General features: G+C 52.5%; 1 protein-coding gene across 3 annotated transcripts; it reads left to right on the top strand.

Annotated features, from left to right (window-relative positions):
• The first annotated feature begins 760 nt into the window (after positions 1 to 760).
• Bpi (bactericidal permeability increasing protein) lies at positions 761 to 24,064 on the top strand. Of its 3 annotated transcripts, XM_050151303.1 has the most exons (16): positions 761 to 890; positions 1,442 to 1,635; positions 4,425 to 4,539; positions 5,564 to 5,692; positions 6,616 to 6,774; positions 7,729 to 7,792; positions 10,506 to 10,569; positions 11,655 to 11,743; positions 14,716 to 14,892; positions 15,745 to 15,804; positions 16,570 to 16,737; positions 17,656 to 17,723; positions 18,666 to 18,708; positions 20,823 to 20,886; positions 21,628 to 21,704; positions 23,744 to 24,064. In XM_050151303.1, exons 1-16 carry the CDS (start codon positions 802 to 804, stop codon positions 23,780 to 23,782), a joined length of 1,599 nt encoding a protein of 532 aa, XP_050007260.1. In that variant the 5' UTR covers positions 761 to 801; the 3' UTR covers positions 23,783 to 24,064. The 3 variants fall into 3 exon arrangements, with proteins under 3 accessions (XP_050007260.1, XP_050007259.1, XP_050007261.1); XM_050151302.1 differs by lacking the exon at positions 20,823 to 20,886; XM_050151304.1 differs by lacking the exons at positions 20,823 to 20,886; positions 21,628 to 21,704; positions 23,744 to 24,064 and adding an exon at positions 19,745 to 20,238.
• The last annotated feature ends 6 nt before the right edge of the window (positions 24,065 to 24,070 follow it).

The raw sequence follows: 24,070 nt of genomic DNA, 5'->3' as shown, positions 1-24,070 counted from the left end.
AGGGGGAGCAGCCAGCCCTTGAGCTGTGGCGAGGATCCCTGGGAAATATCTGACAGGCCCTGTGCATTCAGCTCTGTGTTCCTTCCTATGCATGGCGGGAGACTCCAGCTGGGACAGACTGCAGGAGCAGGGACCGCTTAGAACCAGGTGATGAGAAAAAAAGGAAATCTCAGGAAGACTCAGGCTTCTTAGATTTCCATAAAATGCACTGGGTGAGAACCCTTAAGCCTCCAAAGCCCAGCCCCCTATGGTGACCGAGGAGACTAGGGTAGCCTGACAGGGTCATGCCCATAGGAGCCCTGATGATGCTGCAGCCCCAGGGCAGGGCCTGTATAACTGTCCTGTCCTGTGAGCAAAGATGAAAGGGGTTGAGTGGTCCCCATCTCGTCCCTCCAGCCAGGCACCCCTAGTTCCGATGGTGTTAGAAGTATCTTGGCCCTCAGAGTAGCCTACTGTCCCTACTGTCCCCGCAGGAAGCCTCAAGTCCTCTTCCCGTCAGAGGTCAGAGAGAGGATGAAATGTACGAAAACAGATACGCGGCTGAGAAAACTGTGGGCTGAGGAAATGCTGGAATATTGAGTGCTGGGTGAGAACACCCGCTGCTTATTATTCAGAAAAAGGGAACTTCACAGAGCTACCCAGTGTGATCCCATTTCTGATAGAAAAACAAACAGGCAGGACCAATTACACACACTTGCCAGGAAAAAAAAATAGGGCAGGAGAAAATTAAAATATGTTTGGTCTTGTTTCTTGGAGAAGAGTCCAGACTTATTCTCATGTTTATTTCTGAAGCTCTGGCTGATGCTGCCATCTGGATTCTCTTTCCCTCAAGGCACATCGCCTGCGTTCCCGGCTGTAAGGCCATCTGGCCTCAGTCCTCAGTCCTCACGGTAGGCTAGGGGCATGGGTGAAGAAAAGTCTTCCCTGCGCTGTAGAGGAGACCGAGGCTCAGCTTAGAGAGTAGCAGAGAAATCAAGGACAAGACTCCAGAATTAGAGCAGTTAGAGATCCCCTAAAGCCTCCCAGGGTGGGGGATGGGGGTGGGGTGGGGAAATAAAGCTCCCAAGGTCCTGTTTTCTTCAACATCTTACTAAGGAAACTATCAAAGGAATAGAAAACGGATAAAGCGACTCTCAGTGTGGTCTCCACCCCACTTCGAAGAAAGCCTTAAATGAGGTGGGAAGGGGGACTCAGGGTAGGAATGGGGGGGATCAGCCCCAGAGCCACAGGCCTCAACAGGCTCGCGCGCGTGCATGCATGTGCGCGCGCACGTGCGCAGCACATGCGCACATGCCCATGCTCGCACAGACCTCTAGGCTCCACCGGGACAGTCCCTGGACTGGTCCCCAACGTTGATGGGGAACCGCAGCTGCCCTCCCCCTCCCGCCCCCACGGGTGCCTTCCTCCTTCCTCTTTCTACTACTGCCCTGCCCTTCCCCAGGCGGATTCTTTATAGGTCTCAGATTCCCTTCCGAGGCCTTGAGGTTTGGGCTGCCCTGGAGGACATGGCCTGGGCCCCTGACAACGTGCGGAAATGGTCAACCCTGGCGCTGCTGGCCCTCATGGGCACAGCCCTGACAGCGGCCATCAACCCTGGCTTCTCGGCCATAATCTCCCAGAAGGGTCTGGACTTCGGTAATTGCCTTTCTCCCTTCCTTCCTCATCCTGGGGCGCAGGGGGAGCTCTTGTTGATCACTTAGGGTGCACAGCCCTTTAAATCTGGCGGCTGGCAAGCTCATAGCTCTGCTAAGGAGACCTTTTCCCCTTCTTTTATGTTGGAAGAAACTAAGGCACAAACTCATAGGGCTGGGTAGAGGTAAATCTGGGACTTGACCACTATTCTTAAAGATTCCAAATGTCCCCGGGCCCTAAATGTCCTTATGGTTCCCCTCTTTCTACACTGTCGCCCGGCACAAATTTCTAGGCCTTTCTTTCCAAAGCCTGACGTCTGCCTTGCCTCGTTTGCTAGAGTCTGAGCAGGTTGGGAGAGGGGATCTCACCAGTGAGATGTTTAAACTCCGCTGGCAGACCCAGAGAAAGCTACCCCAGACTACTCCCCCAAGTTCAGGCAGCTAACGACTCCGCTCACCTGCTTCGCTGCCAGGCACCTCACTGACCCACCGGGTCCCGTTTCTTCCACCAAAGGACTGGGTGGAACACACTACCTCAGGTCCACTCCAGCAGGTGAGCACACCGGAGTCGCCCCGAGGCTCTGGGAAGTGCAACTCGGTTTTGAGCTCAGGTCATCGCTGAGGCACTCCACAGAGCTTCTTGGTGCTGCCCCCTGGTGATAGAGAGAGGAATTGCAGCACTCTGGGTGATCCCAGCTCAAACCAGACCAGACAGGTCCACAAAACCAGGCCCTAGGGGGATCTGCTTTTCTACTCCAGGACTCAAGTTCTAACCTGGGCAGGACTTTTCAGAATCTCAGGGATGCGGAAAGATTCCCCCATTGAGCTTTGAGGGTTGTGTTTAAACACAGAACGTGTGTGTGTGTGTGTGTGTACAAGTCCTCACAAGAGTGCATGTTTGACAGCTTCGGGGACTCAGAGGCGCAGTCAGAACTCCTCATGCTGCCACAGCTGCCTCGCTTTTCTCTTCTGCTGGTGTCCCATGTGGCAACTGGAGTGGGGTTTTAAAAGTGCAACAAGCCTATTCATGGGTGTACCCCATACCCAAAGGCTAGCCCTGGGGCCTGAGCTCAGGGAACAAGAGGCCTGCATTCCCATCCTGCCTCTGTCTCCCACAGGTCAGCTGTGGGCTCTTGAACAAAGCACTGGCCTCCCCCAGCCTGTTTCCTCTGTGGGAGATGGGAGGGGTGAAAGGGTTCCTCGGATTGCTCTGCCTTGCTGCAAGCAGGGCCTGGTGGACAGGAAGACCCCGGGCATGCGTTTTATTGTTGCTCTCCTTCCCACTTGGTTCTTGGGAAACCAGAAGCCTGTTCAGCTCACCTCTCTGCCTCCCTCCTCTCCCCTCAGGCGACATGTTTGCCTGGTTAATTGGATCCTCGATGCTGTTAGCCACTTCCTCACTGGTGGCAGAATTCCTGCCTTTGGGGCATTCATTTATTTACCCAACAAACAGTAAGTGCCAGGCACCCCGGTAAATACCAGAGATGCATTAATGCATAACAACCCACATTGCCGCCAACTTCTGGGGACTTTTATTTAGCCAAGGAGAGTGACATCAATCAGAGTCATTGTGAATAGATGCCTAATTACAAAGAAAAATGGCTGCTTCTAAGGAGACACTCAAGACTGTGAGGATAGTAATATCTGTGTCAGGAAGCTTCCCTAAGGAAGTTAGAGGTAGAACAGGGAACTCCACATGAAAGGTCCTGTAGAAAGCCTGGAGGCTGTAGAGGTGGGTGTCCGTGGGAAGACGGCCCAGAGCAAGGTGTGGAGAAAGATGCTTGGCTGGATGTTTGGGGCTGTTATATCAGACCAGGGTTCACAGTCTATAGCCCACAAGCTCAGTGTGGCTTGCTGTGTATTTCTGTATGAGCTATGATCTAGTAAGAAGGGGTGTTTGTTTTGTGGGTGAATGTGTACATGATCATGGGGTGAACACACGGGTATGGGTACATCTGGGAGCCAGGGGAAACCTCAGGTGTTGTCCCTCGGCACCATGCACTGTTGGGGGGGGGAGATTATTCATGTTTATGTATATGTGTGGACACACATGGTTGTGTGTGAGCGAGGGTCGTGTGGATGCCAGAAGTTGACACTGGGTGTCTTTCTTGTGCGCACTCCATTTTACATTTTGAGGCAAATTTTCAGTCCGGAGCTCACTGGTACAGCTGTTCTAGGCAGCCGGCTTGCTCTGGGACCCCTGTCCCCCTTCATGAGCCCTGGTATTACAGACAAGTCACCACACTGTTCAGCATTTATATGGGGCCTGGGGATCTGGGATCTGGGCTCTGGTCCTTATACTGGGTGGCCATCACTTTAACTACTGAGCCACGCCCCCCCAGGCAGTTGCTTTGTTTATTAGAAATAGGGTCTTGTTATATGACCTTAAATACAAGCTCTCGGGCCTCAACATCCCCGGGGCTGGCATTACAGGTGCACCCACACACCCCTTAAAGACTGTCTTTGGAGCTCAAATGGTTGGAAGAATTTCAAAAGAAGAATGGCCCATTGCATGTGTATGACTTATCCCAGGGCTCGCTGTGCAGTGTTGGGACACGGCCACCTTTCTGTCTTTGCTTCATTGATATCGAAGTGGCACACAGTACAGGAGGAGTGGGTGAGCCAAAGGCTCAAATCCTGGCTGCCTGAAGACAGAGCCCTGCTCAGCCCTGCCCTTCCTGCTTGTCGCTGTCGCTGTCGCTGTCATCACTGAGGCCAGGCCCAGGGGTCTGGAACTGCTGGGATCCTCCAGCCCTGCTCCTAAGCTGAGCTTGTCTCTGCTCTGCCCTCTAGCATGCCAGGAGGGTGTGACCGAGCTGAAGAAGGAGCTAGAAAACATCAAAGTTCCCAACTTCTCTGGAATCTTCAAGACGAAGCATCTAGGGAAAGGTTCCTATGAGTTCTACAGGTGAGGCTAGCTGAGGCTTAGGCCTCCCAACACGTGGCGGGGACCCGAGTCCTGTGGCCAAGTTCTTAGCTCATGGACTTCAACCCTCCCAACCCAGAATGCACACCAGCCCAAGGTTTACCGCGCCTCAAGCTGAGCCTGGAGGTTGTCTTTCCAGCACCCTCCACCACTCCACAGTAGACAGCATGAACCCCAAACCTGTGCTACACGCGTGGATTCCAGGGACAGGAGAACGGCCGGTGCCTGAGGCACAGCCTCACGTGACTGGGTAGTCTAGCTGCAGCTCCTGCTTGAGCCAGCCTCTCGAGTCACTGGACATCAGTCTTTCTTACCACCTCAGCGTCAGGTCCTTTCAGTCCCCCAGAGATAGGACCGTCACCAGGTAGTTCTAAGAGTGCAGCCCCTAAGCTCTCTGTCCAGGAAGAAGCCTTCTCCTACAACACCAGACAAAGCTCTGAGGTACACTCTGATAGGCCAGTTTAAATAATGTATATGCCCCTAAACCAATGTTTACCCTAAACTGTGCCAGAGGAGTAAAAAAAAAAAAAACAACTAACCAACCGTCTAAGCTTAAGTCGTCCCCCACCCCCTGAGAAAGACAGGTGGGTTCCTAGCACGGAACAGGTGAGATGGGCTCCCTAAATACACTTGTGTGTCTGCTATACCAAGAAAGGTTGTGTGGCTGCTGGACAGAAAACCCCCAGTGTTTCCTACAGAATTTCATACCAGGTCCATTCAGCAGACATCTGAAACACCTACTGTGTGTCTCTGGCAGACATAGGGCACACCTACCATGTGTCACGACAGCATATCTCACGTTTCCAACAGTGAGAACGGGTGGACACTTAACACCCTATACAGAGCCCATGGTCAAGGCTCAGCATCGGCCATCTTTGTTGACAGTCTCTCAGCCTGTCTGCGCTGTGAACCCAAGCAGCCTACACACCTAGGGTGGTGCGTAGGTGAAGGGCCTCACGACGCCCTCCTGGCCCAGGATGATGACTGGGTGCTTTTTCCTCCGCAGTATGACAGTGGACGGATTTCACATCCCTAATTCCCGGATCCGTCTGCTGCTCACGGACAGGCTCCAGTTGTCCATCAAGGACGCCAGCATCAAGATCAGAGGGAGATGGAAATCAAAGAAGAACTTCCTGTGAGTCTCAGGCGCTAGGGTTGCTGGGTGGGCTGGTGACACTTTGAGACTTCTGAGCCATGGTGTTGGGCATTGTCCACTTCTGCCTTGTCTAGAGACATAGACATGTGTCGCCACCGGGTGGGAGGGTCACTTAAAAACATGAATAGCTGAGTCAGTCGGGTCACACCCTAGTGCAGGACGTGGCAAGGTAGGACGGGTGAAGAGTCGGCGAGCGTGGCTCAGGAGGGAAAGCTAAGCAGGACTTTTGGTCTCTTCCTGTGTTCATCAGCTACTGCTGCTGTGTAACAAACATCCCAGTCTCGGTGACTTGAAACAGTAACCGTGCTGCGTTGTCTCTATCTTGTGTATCCACAAGGCCCAGCTGAGAGGCATGGCTTCTTCTCTGAAGTCCCGTGTGTCACCCAGAGCACATTCTTAGAGACAGAAAAAAGTGCAAAAGGCAGAGTTGGTCAAGCACACTGTGTTCCCTGTCTTAAATAAATTCACTTCGTGCCTACAGGGGAAGTGATTAATTAAGTTCCTTAATCAATTACTGGGTCAGTAACTGCTTAAAGTCGTGACGAAACCCTCAAATCTTGAGTGATGAAACTGAGATGTACATGCGCATGTTTAGCTGCTAGTGAAGAAACAGAAGCTCAGAAAGGTTAAGAAACCTTCACAAAGCTACACAGCAAGGGCTCTGGTGGGATGGGGCGTGGGGTGGGAGAAGAATGCCAAGTGAAAATCTGGTTGGGATATCTGGTTAGAACCCCGACGACATTCAGTGTTGTGAGGTTTGCACAGTTGCTTCTTGTCTCTGACACACCCCTATCCCTGGGGTGGTGCTGACAGGGAACTTGAGGTCCCCCGCTGATGCTGACAGGAGAGGTCTGAGGAGGAAAGGGTTTGCTCCAGGTCACTTCTCTCTGTCTCCCCATCAGCAAAGCCAGAGGCAAGTTTGATCTGAGCCTCCAAGGCGTCTTCATCTCCGCTGACCTGCAGCTAGGCAGGAGCCCCCCAGGCCGCCTCAGCGTGGAATGTTCTGCCTGCAGCAGTCACATTGACAGGGTTCATATCCAGATCTCGGGCAGCATGCTGGGGTAGGTCTCCTGGGGCTGCAGTCCCCCAAACTCCCTTCCGCAGAAAGTATATCTGTAGACTCACCTCTGTACAGACCTTTTCAGAGCCTTGGGTGTGAGCGGGGCAGGACGTGTGTGTGTGTGTGTGTGTGTGTGTGTGTGTGTGTGTGTGTGTGTGTGTAGAGACACTGCCTTAAGGCCCCGCTCAGTACTGACAGACTTCCACCTTCGGACCTCCAATCACCTGTGTGCTGGCCCTGCACCAGAAGCCTGCACAGAAGATGGCAAGCATTAACCAAACCTCACAACTAACTTCATCAACCAGAGCCTCTCCGGGCAGCCAGCACAGCTCAGCATAGTCACACTCTGAAGCAGTCTGCCCAGGGACCACCACGGAGTAGTCAAGGCAGGCTGTCTGACCCTAGGCCCTTAGGCAACCCAGCCTGTTCTCTTAAAACTCCAGGTCTGGGGTGGTTGCGGGGCCGGGGGACCTTAGCAAGGTTATTACATCAGTGAAGGGCTCACTTAGGGCGGTAAGAACCTAGACTTAAGAAAGGTACAAAGTGCCCCAGACACTTAGAACTGGAGGACCTGGCCCAGTCTGGGGGCAGGAGAAAATGACGTTTGAACCAAGATGAAAAGGGTGAGTAGGTAGAAGTTGGCGATGGGGTGTTTGGGACGGGGNGGGGGGGGGGGGGGGGGGGGGGGGGGGGGGGGGGGGGGGGGGGAATACGCACATGTGCAAACGGTGGCGTGGCGAGAGGAAGCCAATGTGGCTGGTTTACAGAGAGGGAGGGCCGTGGGGGTGGGTATGGGGTGGGGCAGGTGTCTGTAGCTATTAAGAAAATAGTCCCGTCAACGGATTGCTGCCAGTGGGGAGAACTGTCTAATGACAGCTGCATGATCCGGGACTAGTTGCCGGGGTTCCCAGGCACACCTGAAAACCCATTATATGTCCCCACACGTCCCCGCCAGGTGGCTGATTCAGCTGTTCCACAAGAAAATCGAGACTTCCCTGAGAAACAGCATCAATGAAAAGGTAGGTGGGCGTCAGTGGTGGCAGAGCCAAGGCCTCAGAGCGACATCTTAATCATGCTGGGCACCTTGGCCTTCATCTCAATCCCTCAGCATCCACAGAGCCTTTAAATCCACAGAGCCCAGCCGTGTGCTTTACAGACAGTCCCACAAACTGAGCAGGGAAGGGCAGGGCCCCCTGCTCAGCAAGCCTTCCTGTAACTGCCAAGAGGCTTCTGCTTACCTCCCGCTAGCTCCTCTCAGCAGCCTCTGCTGTCTCCCCCTAGCTGCCATCCCCTCCCCTGCTCACCCCTGCTGTGCCCTGCCCTAGAATACACACCGCCAAGGAAGCTGCTGCCACTAGGAGGGACCCCTGTGGCGTACGGAGCAGGGTGACGGCAAGGTATCCCCCATGCTGAGGACAGACACAGCTTAGCACTTTTGCAAGAACCCTCTGTACGTGCTCCGGGGTCCCTGAAGGTCATCACCAGCAGGGCATCCTTCTCAGCAGCAGCCCTGGCTTGAGGAAGTGAGGTGGCAGGTGGCACAAGGCTACAAGTGGGCCTGAGCAGGCTGGAGTGTGCTGGGGAGTCGGCCAAGAGGGGAGCCGAGGCCATGGGAGCCGCAGAGACTCCACGAGACTGGCTGATTTGGAGCTCCACGAGACTGGCTGATTTGGAGCCCCCATTGGCCTGTTGCGTGAGCGATGGGGCAGTGGAGCAGGCGGTATCTGAGAAGCAGCCAGTGTTCAGCCGTCCCCTACCCCTCCCAGTCTGGGCCAGTGAGAGAGGTGACACAGGAGCCACAGAGGATGGTCCAGTTCCCATTGGGACGTCAGAGCCTCCTGTGACAGAAACACACTCCACGGGCAGCTTCTCCGCCCTTCCCTTTTCCCTTCTTCCTTCCCAAATCTTCCATCCCTCCTTACCTCCCCCATCCACTGCGAAGACCTAGGAGGTCTTGCAAACCAAGGCCCAGCAAATAAGTGGACACTTTATTCCTTAATCCATTCAGCCAATCTGTATCTTTTTTTTTTTCTAGGTTGTTTTATTGTTTTTCTATGTAGCCCTGTCTATCCTGGAACTCACTCTGTAGTTCTGCCTCTGTAGTTCACTCTGTAGGAACTGCCTCTGCCTCCTCAGTGCTAAGATTACAGTCCGCATCTTTGGCAAGTTAAGGCCATTTACATTAGCGGAATGTGTGTGTGTGTGTACATACTGGGGATGTGTACACTTATGAGTGTGAATGTAGACACACTTGTGCCACTCTGTCCGTGTGAAGGTCAGAGGACAACTCAGGTACCCATCCTCACTTTCCACCTTGTTTGAGACATGAAAGTCTCTTGGTCACTTTTCTGCAGCCTACACCAGGGAAAGTGACCCTCAGGCTTCTGGGCACTTTTCTGTCGCCACCTTCCATCTCTCCATAGGGAGCACCAGGGTTCCAGGTGCTTGTGCTACCTGCCCAGCTTCCACATAGGTTCTGGGGATTCGAACTCAGGCCCCTCACTCTTGCGTGGCAAGCATTTTTACCACCGAACGGCACATTCAGGGTTGTCACTGAGGGGTGCACACTAACTTCTTTCTCCTGAAGGCTTTCTAGTTTACTGTGAGAATGTGAGAGATGTATCCTTGCCCGAGCTCTCAGGCTGGTGTGTGTCTCCACTGTGTCATGAACCCCCCCTCCCCCCAGTTCCTCTAAGTATCGCCTGCAGCACTGGTGTAGTAGAAAGAATTGCTTTAGCTTGCGGATGGGTGTTGTAGATCTTTATTTCCCTTGGTGTTGTCCCAGGATAGCTGTTTTGGGGCAGAGCTCTTGGCTGGAGTTGTTTTGAGGACTGAAATGCATCACCGGTCTCCTTGCCGTGGGCTTCAGTGGCCAGGTATGCGTTTGCTCTGGCCATTTTGCCTTTGTCAGCGCTTTCTCTCCTGCTAGCTGCAATAACAAGAGACAGATAAAGAGGAGAAAAGTCAGACATCTGAGAACAACAGAGAACACAGTGCTATAACCCGTGCAGGAAAGACACGGCGTGCAGATATGCAGGCAATGTAGTCTTACACAGTTAGTTGTTTCTAAGCATCCAGTGGCCAAATAAAAAAAGGAAACTGGATTAGCTGTGTGATTTTTTTCCTTTTTCTTTTTTTTTTGGGGGGGGGCGGGGCGGGGGGGTTCCAGACAAGGTTTCTCTGTAGCTTTGGGGCCTGTCCTGGAACTAGCTCTTGTGGACCAGGCTGGCCTCGAATTCACAGAGATCCACCTGCCTCTGCCTCCCGAGTGCTGGGATTAAAGGCGTGTGCCACCACCACCCAGCTAGCTGCGTGGTTTCTAACAAGATACTAAAGGAAGAGAAAGCATGTGCTATGGTTTGGATTTATCTCCACAGAGTTCATGTGCTGGACTCTTACTCCCCAAATTAATCTGTCAATGGTGTTTAGCGGTGCAGCCTGTGGGTGGCACTAGGGTTAAATGAGCCCCGTGGTAGCCTCCTGAGCTAGTACCTGCCTCTGTCTTGCCAAGCTCCACTCTCTACCTCGTTACAATCTGGAAGCCTCTTGGCAGACTCTGCCCCCTTGTCGTCATGGACCTGAAGGGGCCATGAGCTAACTAAACCTGTTTTCCCTGTGAATCACTTGGTCTCTGGTATTTTGCTATCACCACAGAGAGAAGATGGAGATGGCGTGTCTGGACTCTCACTTACCACATCTGAAGCTCACTGGCATTTCTTTGGTTGTCCCTAGATCTGCAGAATTGTGACCATCTCGGTGTCCACCAAGCTGCAGCCTTACATCCATACTCTTCCAGGTGAGGGCTGAGGATGGAAGAGGATGGGAGGGGGGCTAGAAGGGAGGCAGAGTGGATGGAGCAGGCCTGAGCCTGGTGGCGAGGGGAAGGATGGGCTGCAGTCCTCCACAGCTAGCATCGGGCCAGTTCCTTGTGCATTCAGAAGTGAAGTGGAAGCCAGCTCCTTCCTCCAGCCAGGCAAAGGGCAAACACCCTGAACCCCAGCACCCCAGTACCCCTGTACCTCAGCACACACACACACACACACACACACACACACACACACACTGGCTCTCTGAGGCCAATGACACACACAACCTGAGATGAGAGACTGCCCACTTCTCTCTAGACCTCAGTTCCCACGCCCTGAAAAGGGAACAATATCTCTATGTACTGCAAATGACAATGAGTCCCAGCTCCTGCTGGCGGGCATCCTCCTGCCCCAGCCTCCTCACTTCACTCCTGGAGAAACTAAGACTCGGAGAGGGACAGAGCCATCTAGAAGAATCCAGATCCCAGTGTGGAGATAAAATTTTATTCTTGGCAATTTCATACATTTATATGATGTGTCTCAATCACACCCACTGGAAGTTGGGGTCTTAAAAACCTCAGATAGAACTGCCCCCTTGTGGACTGCACACTGCTGGCCCATAACGCATGTTCTGGTGAGGACCAAAGAACGGCCTCCCCTCTCTCTCTCTTCCCTGATTTCATGCTGCAGCCCAAGCTAGCCTCAAACTCTCAGTCTCAAACTCCTCCCTCTGTCTCCCATTTGATGGGATTACAAGCATGTTGCCCTCACTGAGCCATTGCTATCTGTGCGAATGCGTGCACGCATGTGTGTATGTGTGTGCACGCGTGCATGTGTGAATGTATGTGTGTGTATACACGTGTACATGAGTCTGGGGACTGAACCCAGAGCCTGACGTTGACACACTGGGTGCTCCAACCCAGTCTCCATTCCCAGACTTCACATCTTTTCTGGGAACCTCAGGGAGTCCTGCAGGGGTCCTGCAGGGGTGATGGAAAGAGACCACAGTTCCCCTTGCAGCCGTGCAGGCTGCTGCCACTGGAGCCAGCTCACAGCCCATCTTCTCTGTGTCTAGTGGTTGCCAGAGTGGATGAAATGGCCGCAATTGACTACAGTTTGCTGACTCTTAGAACCACAGTTGAGTTCCTGGAAGGGCAGCTAAAGGTGAGGTTTCCACAGAGACGGGTACCTGCTCAAATACGTGCCCTGTAACCCTGGAAACTGACCTCTTCCTATTTGCTTTGCCCCACTCCACCCTCCCCTGCATCCCCTGTTCCAGTTATGCTGGCCACCAACATTCCAGAAACTCACTGTGCCTGCCCGGGGGGGGGGGGGGGGGGCAGGGCCTTTGTTCTCACTCTCCCCTCTGCCCAGGGTGCTCAGCAGATATGCACATTGCTCTCCCTGCTTCCTTTCAGTTCTTGGTCAAACTGGGCCTTCCCAGGGAAGTCTTCCTAGGGATGCTTTCCCCAACCACTCATGCTGAAATAGCCCCCAACAATGCCTTTATCTCAGCAGAGCTAATCACACCCCACCACCACCACACACACACACACACACACACACACACACACACACGCACGCACGCGCACGCACGCACACACACGCACACACATACGCACACACACACGCACACACACAATATGTCAAGAGAAGACAGGGACTACATTGTTCACTGCTGGATGTTCAGCACCTGGGAATATGCCTGGTGTAGGCTGGTGTCGGGAAATTTGTTGAATGAGGGTAAAGGTTGGCAAGACAGAGGGAAGGAAAGGAGTGACATTGCCCCAAACCAGTGGTTTTCAACTCTTAATGCTGCGATCCGTTAACACAGTTCCTCATGTTGTGGTGATCCCAACCAGAAAATTATTTCATTGCTACTTCATAGCTGTAAATTTGCTACTATTATGAATCATAATGTAAATATCTGATATGTGTCCCCTATGGGGGTCGCAACTCATGATTGAGAACTACTGGCCTAAATCACACCATGCAGAAATAAGCACACTCAAGACAGATTTAGGGCCTCCAAGACTTCTCTACAGTAATACAACATACACAGAGAGAGCAAGAGGTGGAACAGACACAAGGAGAGACAGAAACAGAGCATACAGAGGCATAGAAACAGATCCACACAGCACAGATGCAAACACACACACACACACACACACACACACACACACACACACACACTTCATGATTTTCTTGTAAGCACTGCTATTCATCACTGAGCCAGAAGAGTACAATGTGGACAGCTCCTAAGACACCCACAAAAATGTCTCCTGTGACCTCCCACTGATGGCCTGTCCTGCAGTGAACAGCCAGAATAAGGTCCCACCCTGGACAGCAGTGCCCCACCTGGGAAAGCTGGACTTTTCTCAGATGTCCCGTGCAGCTAACCAGAGCTACAGTTGGTACCAAACCAGGCCATTTTGTCCAGTGTGTGGCATGCTGGTTACTAAAATGACAAGAGTTATTCATATGATGGGCAAGTGTGAGTAGGGAGCCTGGGTCTCTAATTATCCCCAAGGGCAAGCTTGGGGACATTTATAGGCTGGGACCTGGGGAGAGGTTAACTGGGCAGATGGCGGATAGAAAAACAAAGAACTTGGGGCAGGCAAAGCTGCATGGTGATCTAGGAAAAAAGAGCAGGCAGCTGCATTTTCGGGGATCATCCTGAAAGCTCTCTGTCCACTCAAGACTACTTTCTAGAGGTGCCGGAAAAGACTGAATGCTCAAAATACCCACATACACACAAGCAGTGCACACACCTACACATACACATGCACACACATGCATGCACACACACACTCCACACACAAGCACACATCTGGGTACATACACATGTGCACATGTATGCACACACATACACACAGTGACACACATGCACATACCTATGGCATACATGTACACATACATACACATGTGTATGCGCACACACGTGCACACATATATACATATACACATATGTAAACGCATTCACCTGCTCTTGGCTGGTGACCTGTTTTGCGTGGGGGATGGTGCTGTCCTGCTCGTATTTCTCTCCTAAGGATCCATATTGGAGCTAGTGTCCACTATCTTTAAGAACTGCCTGGTCAGCTGGGTGTGGTGATGCAGGCCTTTAATCCCAGCACTCAAATGGCAGAAGCAGGAGGATCTTTGTGAGTTCGGTCTGGTCTACATAGCAAGTTTCAGGTCAGTCAGGGCTAAAAAGAGACCCTGTCTCAAAAAGAAAGAAGGAAGGGAGGAAGGCAAAAGGAAAAGAAAGAAACTATATGGTCTTCCACTGTGTGGGCAATGTGGACATTAACTTTAAATGACCTGTGATTCAAAGGTTCAGAGAACATGGCTGGGCTAACATGGCTGTGCTGTAACTCAGTGGCACAGGGTCACCTGCATGTATGACGCCAAGGCTTCAGGGAATGTTCCCCACTGCCCTCCTGCCCACACCAGGCACCACACTGAAATGACGTTTGTCCTTTTGTACACATTTAGACTTTCTGTGCTCTTTAAATTTTCTGTAAATTAGCCGGGCGGTGGTGGCGCACGCCTTTAATCCCAGCACTCGGGAGGCAGAGGCAGGTGGATCTCTGTGAGTTTGAGGCCAGCCTGGTCTACAAGAGCTAGTGTCAGGACAGGCTCCAAAGCTACAGAGAAACCCTGTCTCGAAAAACTTAAAAAAAAAATTTTTTTTTCCGTAAGTGGTATTCTACCATATGTGTCTACAAGTGGCTTTCCTGAGCTAGACATTGTTTTTCTTCCTAATAAGCAATCTGTTCCCGTCGCACGTTGTTAGATCACTTCTTAGAGACACAAGGGACAGGTGTCCTCTCAGTAGCATGTGACGCTTACCAAAAATATACACTTCAGCCTTCCTGAGTCTGTTAACGGGACAGAGGACGCAACCTGGAGGCCACTGTTCTTTTGACGGCTGCTAAGCTGACTGGAAAGAGGGAGGGGAATGGTGCAGTGGGAGGAGGCGTTGGGCTGTGTGACCGTCTCATGCCCCCCAGTGCCCTTCGCGGCCGCCAGCAGTTCCCGGTTGTGCCCAGCTGGTTCCCTCCCATCTTGTACCGACTCGAGCTGCTCACCTGCAATCCTAGGACACCCAGACCTGCTCTGTGCTTTCCACCCAGGGGGAGTTTTTCTGGAGGAGACACCACGACCCACTCCCTATTACCCCACCAGCAATGAGCTTCTCCCCCAACAAGAGCTACATGGTACAACTGGGCATCTCCGACTACTTCTTTAACACTGCCGGGTTGGCATATCAAGAGTCTGGAATTTTGCAAATGACCCTGAGGGACCAGATGGTGAGTGTGGCTGACTAGCACGGAAGAGCATGACTCCGTGTCCAGCAGATCTAGGTGGGAGGCTTTGTTCCCAGGGATAGAGCCCCAGGGTCAAGTGTCTCAACCGAGGGACTCTAGGTCACTAACTTATCCCTGTACCTCAGACTCAACTGTAAGTTACCCACACTAGTGTACTCCCCGGAGGCCATTGTGAGTTTTAACTGAAAGAACAGTGCGAGAGGCTGGGAGCCCAGAGCTCAGTGCATTGCAGCCACACCCCACAATATGCTATCTTACACCATTGACTCTTACCATGTGTTCATGGCTGGACTCACTCTGGACCTCAATTTCCCCATCTGTACATGATGAATTAACCCCTCTCTCTACAGCCTGGGAGGTACAACCATCCCAGCCAGGCCACTTACATGCTGGGCCCCTTTTACAGGACTCCTCAAAACCCTCAGGTTCTCCTCTTTGTATAGGAAGACATGCAGAATGGCCACGACTCACTATGGAAGCAAACACAGACCACCCATGGGGGCCAGCCAGGCTGCTTACTCACAGCAAGACTGGGCCCCATGGCTGGTGTACCTCAGAAGTCAAAGGTGGCAGGGGTGGGGGCCTCGTGGGATTGGAGGGGTAGCACGGAGGCAGGCTGGATGAAGTGGGCCATCCTGTGATTGGTGCGACAGCGGCAGTCACTGACCACGCCCACACTTCCTCGCCAATAACTAACCAAGTTGTAGAGCAAGGTGGTACTGGCACAGGGGCGCCAGTGTGCACTGATATGCAGTGTCTCACCCCCGGCCTGGCATGCACCTATTCCTCTCAGCTTTAACCGTCTCCCAATGTCCTTGCCCCTCCTCACCGCAGTTGCCAAAGGATTCCAAATTCCGACTGAATACTGAGTTCTTTGGGACCTTCCTGCCCAAGGTAGGAAAGCCTTGTCTCCTGCTCACTCGCTCTCTAGAGTGCCAGGGACACTCACCCACCCATCAAATCTCTGTTGGGGACAACAGAACAGACTGCCTACCCACCGTCCCCCCACCTGTCCCTTCTGCCTCCCCCACCCCTGAACTTTCCTCCCACACTGCCCTCCTCTCCTCTCTCTGATTCCTTCATGTTCCTCTCTCAGTCTGTGAAGACAGAACTTTCCATTCAGGTGCACATGAACAAGCCACGCGTGTGCCCTGCGATTGTGCCAGCAATGGGTAGATGAGGTTGCGGTAGACGAGGTGGACAGGCAGCTTCCTTCTGTAGGCTGAATGGCTTAAGCCAGAAATTTATTTCTCATGAGTTCTGTGGACTGGAAGGCCAAGGTTGGGGTTCTGGGAGGACAGTAGGCCAGCCACTAGTCCACAGAGAGAGAGAGAGGGATGCGCTGATGTCCCTTCCTCTGAGAAGAGCCCTCAGCTCAGAGCTCTTTCCGCCTGGCTTCTGTAGACAGCCATCTCTAAGCTCTAATGGGAGCTGCAGAACAGGAGCACAAGCTGTCCATTTCCAATAGTGTCTAGGGATTTTGACAAGGAGGTGGCGGCTGAGGAGGTGTGGCGGGTAGAAGTGCCCAGGAGGTTTGTCTTGAACACTGGCCTTGTGGCCATTGCTCTTACCTCACCTGGATGGCCTATAGGGAGGATGCATGGCTTGCATGGATCTCAGATAAAAGGGACCTCTTCTGTCACTTGTACCGGACCGCAGGTGGCCTTGAAGTTCCCCAGCACAGAGGTGCAGTTGCTGATCTCCGTTTCCTCGCCTCCACGCCTGAGCATCCAGCCCTCAGGCCTCTTACTCGACCCTGCCCTGGAGACCCAGGCCTTTGCTGTGCTCCCCAACTCCTCCCTGATCCCTCTTTTCCTGGTTCACATGGTAAGCTGGGTGGGGACCCAGATCCAAGCCTGAGCCTGGGGACACCGCCTCACCTGCACTTCCCACAGACCCTTCTCACCAGCGTCCCCCGTGCACTTGCTTGTTTATGTGTGGATGTCCCTCCCTTGTCCTTTGATTCATTCAGTAATTCATTCCTCCACTGCGCAAAACAGTTCCCAGCTGCCTGCCTTGGGTGATTCAGATTTGCGTGTGTGGTTTTTCATCCACTCATTCACCTATTTGTCCAGTTTTTAATTAAGTCAGTTATTCATTCTTACGTGAAATATGCTGTCCCTTTTCTGGTCCCTATGCCCATCACTTATTCAATTACTCACGGATTCATTTGCTTGACTCTTTGTTCAGCGGGCCCGTCTTCACTTATTCATCCATGCATATCTTGGAGTACTCCTTCATTTGTGAATTTGCTTAATCCTTAATTTGCTCAAATTTTCATTCCACTGCTGATTTGTATCCATTGGTTGGGTCACCCTGTTGGTGGCCCCTGCATGTGTCCAGCATCTCGCCTAGTAGGGGACACTAGAGGCCTGTGGAGCATCTACAGGGATGTTCCCAGCAGGGGGCGCTAGAGATGTGTGGCTGGTCTGCCCAGTTTCAAGCTGTAGCTTACTGGGCAGATGAAATGGGTTCTAATTCAGTTCCCTGAGGCCATAGTAGGCCAGGGAGCTGAGGTGGGGCTTCTCTTCCTGAGTAGTTTTTGAGGGAAGCAGTGAGTGGCTATTGTGATGACAGGCCAGTGGGACTTTCAGCCCTTGCCTCTTCCCAGGCTGACAGAACCCCAAGGCCAAAGCCTTTCTCCCTGCTTCCAGGGCTCTGTGGGTGTGACCCAGAGGTGTGGTCACTCTGCTGGCCCTCCCCTGTTAGGGGTCAGGCCCGTTATCTGGATCACTTGCTTTACAGAACACAACTGCCTCTTTGGAAGTGGACGCTGAAGCAGACAGGCTTGTTGGAGAGATGAAGCTGGAAAAGTAAGCCTGGGGGGAGGAGGAAGTGGGTGTCCATCCATTCCTGGGGGGCAGGAGGAGGTGGGTGTTCATCCATTCCTGGGCCCGCAAGAGAGCAGTGGGGGGGGCAGGAGGAGGTGGGTGTTCATCCATTCCTGGGCCCACAAGAGAGCAGTGGCCTTTCGCAAACTCAACACCCAGTCCTGGCCTTGGTCCACCTGACCAGATGGTGTGCAGTGGGCTCCATACCCATTTGCCACAAGCCACAGGTGGTGACTGGGATACTCAGGAGAACTGGGACCTGCCTGGGCAACACCTAGTAAGACACCGTCCCAAAGCAAAGCTGGAAAGGGCTGAGAATATGACTCGGTGGTAGGGCACTTGCCTGGAACGTATGGGGCCCTGGGTTTTCTCCCCAGCACTGCCAAAGGAAACAAGAAACCAAACTGATGCTCAGAGACAAGCGACTCCCCAGGCTCAGACATAAGTGACCACATGTCCCTGTTTACCCAAATGGCCTGGCTTTAGTGAGTAGGCTGTGGGTTCATCTAACTGAGAAGCCCAAGGCTTTCAGGCTGAGTAGCGCCTGGTGCCCCAGTGATTTCATTCTGTCTCTCGGCTTTGCTGTCCCCTGGGCTGGCTTCATTCCTTGCAGGTTGTCCCCACGGGCGACATCCCATGTGGCAGGAGAGAGACACTCGCTTGCTATTCTAGAAGCCTTGCGACCAGTGCCCACTGGGCAGCACCCCCCCCACACACACACCCCAGCACTGAGCAGGGAGGCGGGCTGTGCTCTGAGCTTAGGGTTTGGTCAGGAACACTAACCATTCTGGAAGCATGTGACTCTCCCCAAGGGAGAGCCTGGGGCATGCTGAGAAAGCACACTGGGTCAGAAGCCTGGGTGGTGTTCATGGGTGGGTTCCCAGCACTCAGGCCCCTGGATGACCTCGTCTCCCCTCCCTGCAGGCTGACGCTAGAACTGAAGCAGTCTGACTTCGGCTCCTTTAAGGTGAGTCCGAGCCCTGCCAAGGAAGCGCCTGGCTCACCTGCACATAGCTTGCTCTGTAGGCAGGCCATCTGAGCCAGAGTCCCTGCCTCTTATAAACCCTGTGGCCTCAGGCCATTCGCTTGCCTTCTCAGAACTCATTCCTTCCTCACCTGGACTTGTGTGCTGGGATTCCACTGAAACAAAACACACACAAAGTGCTGTTCGGTGTGTTTTTTGATGGGACAAATTAATTACTTTACTGAGACCCCATTCCTAGGTATTAGGCGATGAGATCAAGCTGAGTGCATTAATCCCAGTCCTTGAGAAGCAGAGGCAGGCAGATCTCTGTGGGTTCAAGATCAGCCTAGTCTACATAGTAAATTCTAGACCAGCCAGGACTACATAGAGGGACTGTGTCTCAAAGAAAGAGGCAGGCAAGCGAGATCAGAGAAGGCCACCCTGAGGAGGTGATATTTGGCTGTGAGAATGAGCCAGCAGCAGTGGGAATAGCAGGGGCATAAGGCTCTGTGGCAGGACCATCTTGGCATGTATGTGGAATGTAAGGAACTAGGGTGGCTGGTGACCCATGAGGAGAGGATGTAAGAGATGTGGCCAATGAAGCAGGCTAGGGCTGGATCGCCGAGGGCTTTCTAGCTAAGATGGAGGCGAGAAGATAGAGTTCAAGGGCAGTGAGCAGCCTGGGGAGCCTGTCCTTACAGAGAACAAGGAGCTGTGGTCTATGCCACTCTTAGGGTCCTGTGGTCAGACGAGGGGAACAGCCACAGGACACAAGAGTGTGACCACAGGGTATAAAGCCAGGAACAGAGGAAGGAGGGATCTGGAGGAGAGGCTTAGGTGGTACTGATGGTAGAAGATGTAGAGCTAGGAGGGACCGAACTGAGATGCCCACGGGAGCACAGCCTGGGGAGCGATAACGGCTTCTCCAGGAATAAAAGCATACACACTTACAAGCTGTAAGTGTCTCTGCTCCATGCAGGCATCTTGATGGGTCCAGGTTGTCATTTATTTATTTGTTTATTTTTATTGTCATCAAAAGAACACATATGCAGCCTGAGCGCCGGGAACCCGCACTTCTGCAAACCCAAGCGGTGAAACTCATTTGTGTTTCTACCATTCGGCTCCCGATTCAGAACACAGCCTTCCTGGCTTTTCAGGAGGCCTCTTTAATTAAAATTCAGAATTCCCTGGTCCCCAGAACCTCCCTTTCCTGCCTCACACTTTGGTTACATTCCTACAATATCCTGTTTAATGGTTCCCTACTATTGCTTGGTGTCAAATTGTGCCACACCCCCAAGTGAGTGCCCTGCTGTTGCACTTGGTAGTTTTGCTGGTTTATTATTTGTGTTAAATTGTCTTGTGGAAGAATCTTGCTTCTCAGGTTTTGCTTTTACTCCATGTTATTGCCTGCTCCCCGGCCCCCAACAGGAGGGATGTATGAAGTCTGTTACTGCCTAAAAAACACACATTTGAAATAAAGGTCTGCCTTCCTTCCTTCCTTCCTTCCTTCCTTCCTTCCTTCCTTCCTTCCTTCCTTCCTTCCTTCCTTCCCTCCTTCCTCTTTTCCTTCTTCCTTCCCTCTCTCCTTTCCTCCCTCCCTCTCTCCCTTCCTTCCTCCCTTCCTTCCTTTCTCCTCCTTCTTTGCTTTTTGTTCTTTTGAGGCAGGGTTTTACCATTATAACCTTGGCCGGGATCTCACCATGTAGACCAGACTCATAGAGATCACCTTCCACCAGCCTGTGGCTTCTGAGTGCTGGGATTAAAGGCATGTGCCACCATGCCTGGCTTGTTTATTTGTTTTAAGCCAGGGCTCAGGGTCTCAGGAGTCTTGTGTTGATCTCAAACTCATGATGCTCCTGCCCAGCCTCTGAATCACAAGCATGTCCCATGTCTTGCTCATTTGCAAGACTTTTATTGACCGCTGTAGTTTTCATAGTCTTCCTTCCTTCTGTGTCCTTATGGCCTTACCGGCTGCCTGGTTTCCTCATATTGTGTCTGTCCTGTGCCCACTCTGGGTGCTTCTCCAGGTTGGGAGGCTGTGGAGAGCCGGGTGGCAGGGAGATGAGATGTGAAGGAAGGGTGGTTGCCCTGATGACATAGCCCCCCCCCCTCCGAAGGTGGAGCTGCTGCAGGCTGTCGTAAACTACCTCATGCCCACAATAGTGCTGCCCAAGATCAATGGTAAGGAACTCTGAAGAAACCAATGGTAGGGTTACCTGCCTGCAGGTCCTGGTTCCTGGCCTGGGTTAGAGGCCAGAGGATGGGCCCCTCAAGTGACCTTAAATGATATGACCCAAAAGTTCAGAGGACAAAAGGAACCAGCATGCCCTGGGCTCCTCCCCTACTCCCATCCCTTACATCATTCCTGCCTGGGAGGTGGCGGGGGGGGGGGTGCGGTTTGTTGAGTGACTTTTTCAGGGTTGTGTAAAACTAACATCTATCCCAAGCTGGGGTTCACACCAGCAGCCCCGAGACTGACCTAACCAAGTTCACCTTCATGGGCAAGATGGGTCAGGACAAATTCCTTGTGGCTGACCCAGGTTACTCCAGGTTACAAAACTATCCCCTGTGCTTGTATGCATCAGTTCCACCTCAGCTTAAGGGGTGCAGGTGTTGTTCCCCCAGCTACTGCCCATTTGCATCTTCATCTGCAACACAGAGGGGTTCTATGTACAGAAACCCCCAATCCCAGGTCCATGCTCTGCCTATAGAGCCCCCAGTTTCACTCAGGTGTGACACAGAGCAGTGGTGTGTACCGTCAGAAGAGAAGTCACTGGGGAGAGGCCCACTTGTCCTGTATGTGGGCTTGGGGGCCAGGGGAATAGAAGGGGGCAGGGCACAGACACCATGGCAGCCTTCCTTCCCGGCATGCAAACCTGTGTTGGCGCCTGCTTCATGTGCCCCTCTTGTCTCACACCATAGAGAGGCTGCGTAAAGGTTTCCCTCTGCCTTTGCCCGCTGGGGTCCGGCTCAACAACCCCGTGTTTCAGTCCTACCAGGTAAGTCCCCAAGTTCTCCAGTCACCAAGTGGCCCGTGAGAATAGCCACCCACTGCTGTCAAGCCTCCTGTGTGCCACACACTGCACTGAGCCCTTCCTAGGTTCACAACATCCTTAGGACCAGAGAGAGTTGGCACTTAGGAAACCTGGGCTGTTGCTTGTTCTTGTAAACGTGGACTCACCAAGTAGCCACACAATTCCTTTTAGGTGGGTGTGTTTAAGTGCCTAATATCAGATTATTTTAAAAAGCAGCTGGAGATGCCGGGCGGTAGTGGCGCATGCCTTTAGTCCCAGCACTCGGGAGCCAGAGGCAGGCGGATCTCTGTGAGTTCAAGACCAGCCTGGTCTACAAGACCTAGTTCCAGGACAGGCTCCAAAGGTACAGTGAAACCCTGTCTCGGAAAACAAAAAAAAATAAACAAAACGAAACAAAAAGAGAACAAAAAGCAACTGGAGAGAGAGTAAGAGGGTGGAATAAAGAAAGGCTCGATCTTACCTGAGGAGGGATCATGTTCATACATAGATAGGGATGTCTTCGTTACCCACATGTGTGGTTGACCAAAATCCCTGCACCCCTGCAGAAGATGAAATGCGACTTTGTTGTTGTTTTTTGAGACAGGGTTTCTCCATGAAATAGTCTTGGCTGTCCTGGTACTCACTCTGTAGACCAGGCTGGCCTCAAACTCACAACAATCCACCTGCTTCTGCCTCCTGAGTGCTAGAATTAAAGGTGTGTGCTACCACTGCCCTGCTATGGGATGCAGCCTCTTGTAAGGGTGGAAATGACTTCTGTAGTTCACAAGGGAAGCTGGGAAGTGTAGTCTTTCACAGGAAACTATCACCTAGAGCATGGGGTATAGCACTGATGCACCAGCCTCACCTTGGTACGTTTACATAAAGAATTCTATCCACGCCTGTCTTGCAGGAAAGTGACACCCCGGTGTTTGTACACCTTCCTCTGAGTTTCCAGGCTCCCGGGCTCCTGGGAACTTTCCCTCAACCGTCTCAGTCTCCCCTTCTCATTCTGTCTGCTCTTTGCATACCAGCAATCCAGGCCTTCCTCCCCAGGCATCTTCTCCCCAGGTCATTGGCATTCATGGTCGATCTCAGCAACTCACCAAGCTCAGCATCCACCCCTGCAGCACCCAGCTTTCCTCTGTGCTGCACATGTCGGCCACCTCCCTTCTGCAGTGTCTGTACCTCTTCATCCCTAAACATCCCGATAAACCCATAACCCCACAGGGAAGCCCTCACCTGGCCCCAAGTTCCTGCCTCTGTTGACAGCTTGCTTTTCTGACACATGGCCCCTCTGAGAAAGTCCTATGTCACCAAGTTCCTCTCTCTAATGCATGGTGGCAGTCAATCCTCGTTCTTTAGACCAAGGAGCAGCTGGAGATGAGACTGGAAAACAGGCAACAGAGCAGAGGAATCTGTCCCCCCACCAGCATCTCTGTTCCTGAATTTTATCAAGGTCATCGTAAAAAAAGAAAAAAAAAGCCCCTGGCAAAATTTAATTGCTTCACTTAGAAGCAGAGGGAAGGAGACTCGGGGCAGAGAGTAATTTTTCAGTCTTGATTGGAACCAGGTCTTTTGAGCTGCTGCAAGGCAGGGGTGACACACAGAGGCCCCCAAGGTGGCCGAGAGAACACCCACAAGGGAAGCTGCTGGCAGAATCTCCAGCTGTCACTGCAGTCACACAGGCCCAACTGCTGACACCCTTGCCCTTCTCAAGCAGACTGGCCTCAGCCCGCCCCCATCTTAGCCAGGCCCCCAAGTTTGCTTTTCTTAAACGTATGCATGTGTATGCTTAAATGTGTGTATGTGTGTATGGCTGCGTTTGAATGTGTATGGATGCACGTGTGTGTGCATGTGAGCATGTATGTGTGCGCACATGTATGTGGAGGTCAGAGGTGGCAAGTGCCATCCATCACTCTCTACCTTGTGTCTTGAGACAGAGCTTCCCAGCCAGGCCACCCTTCTTAAAATCCCAACCCAGCATCCAGGGTGCAGTTCAGCTAACGGTGTCTGTCTCTCCCTAGAATTTCCTGGTGCTTGGAGCAGATGTCCACTGGACCTGAGAGATCACCACAGGCCCTGGGCCTGGGAGCCCTGCATCTGCTCCCAAGGGGGCCACTGCACTCACAAGACATCCTGCTCTAGGAATCCTTTAGTCTCTGGCCCTGTCCCCCAGTCCCTTGATCTCTTCCCCAAGCTCAGCTATAGTAATCACCCAAGCCAGTGGAAGTTGAGCACAGGAAAAGAGGGAGGTTTGTATGCCAGGGCGGGCTCCATGCCTCTTTCAGTGCGGCCCCTCCAGCACTGGCCTTTCTGCTGGAACTGTGACATTACTTTGGACTTTGCAAAAG

The sequence above is a fragment of the Alexandromys fortis genome, unplaced genomic scaffold (genome assembly GCF_014885135.2).
Source record: "Alexandromys fortis isolate MF-2015 unplaced genomic scaffold, M_Fortis_MF-2015_v1.1 scaffold_27, whole genome shotgun sequence".
In the NCBI taxonomy this organism is placed as follows: Eukaryota; Metazoa; Chordata; class Mammalia; order Rodentia; family Cricetidae; genus Alexandromys; species Alexandromys fortis.
Note: the sequence above shows the minus strand (reverse complement) of the source record. Positions and strands in the feature narration are given on the sequence as shown.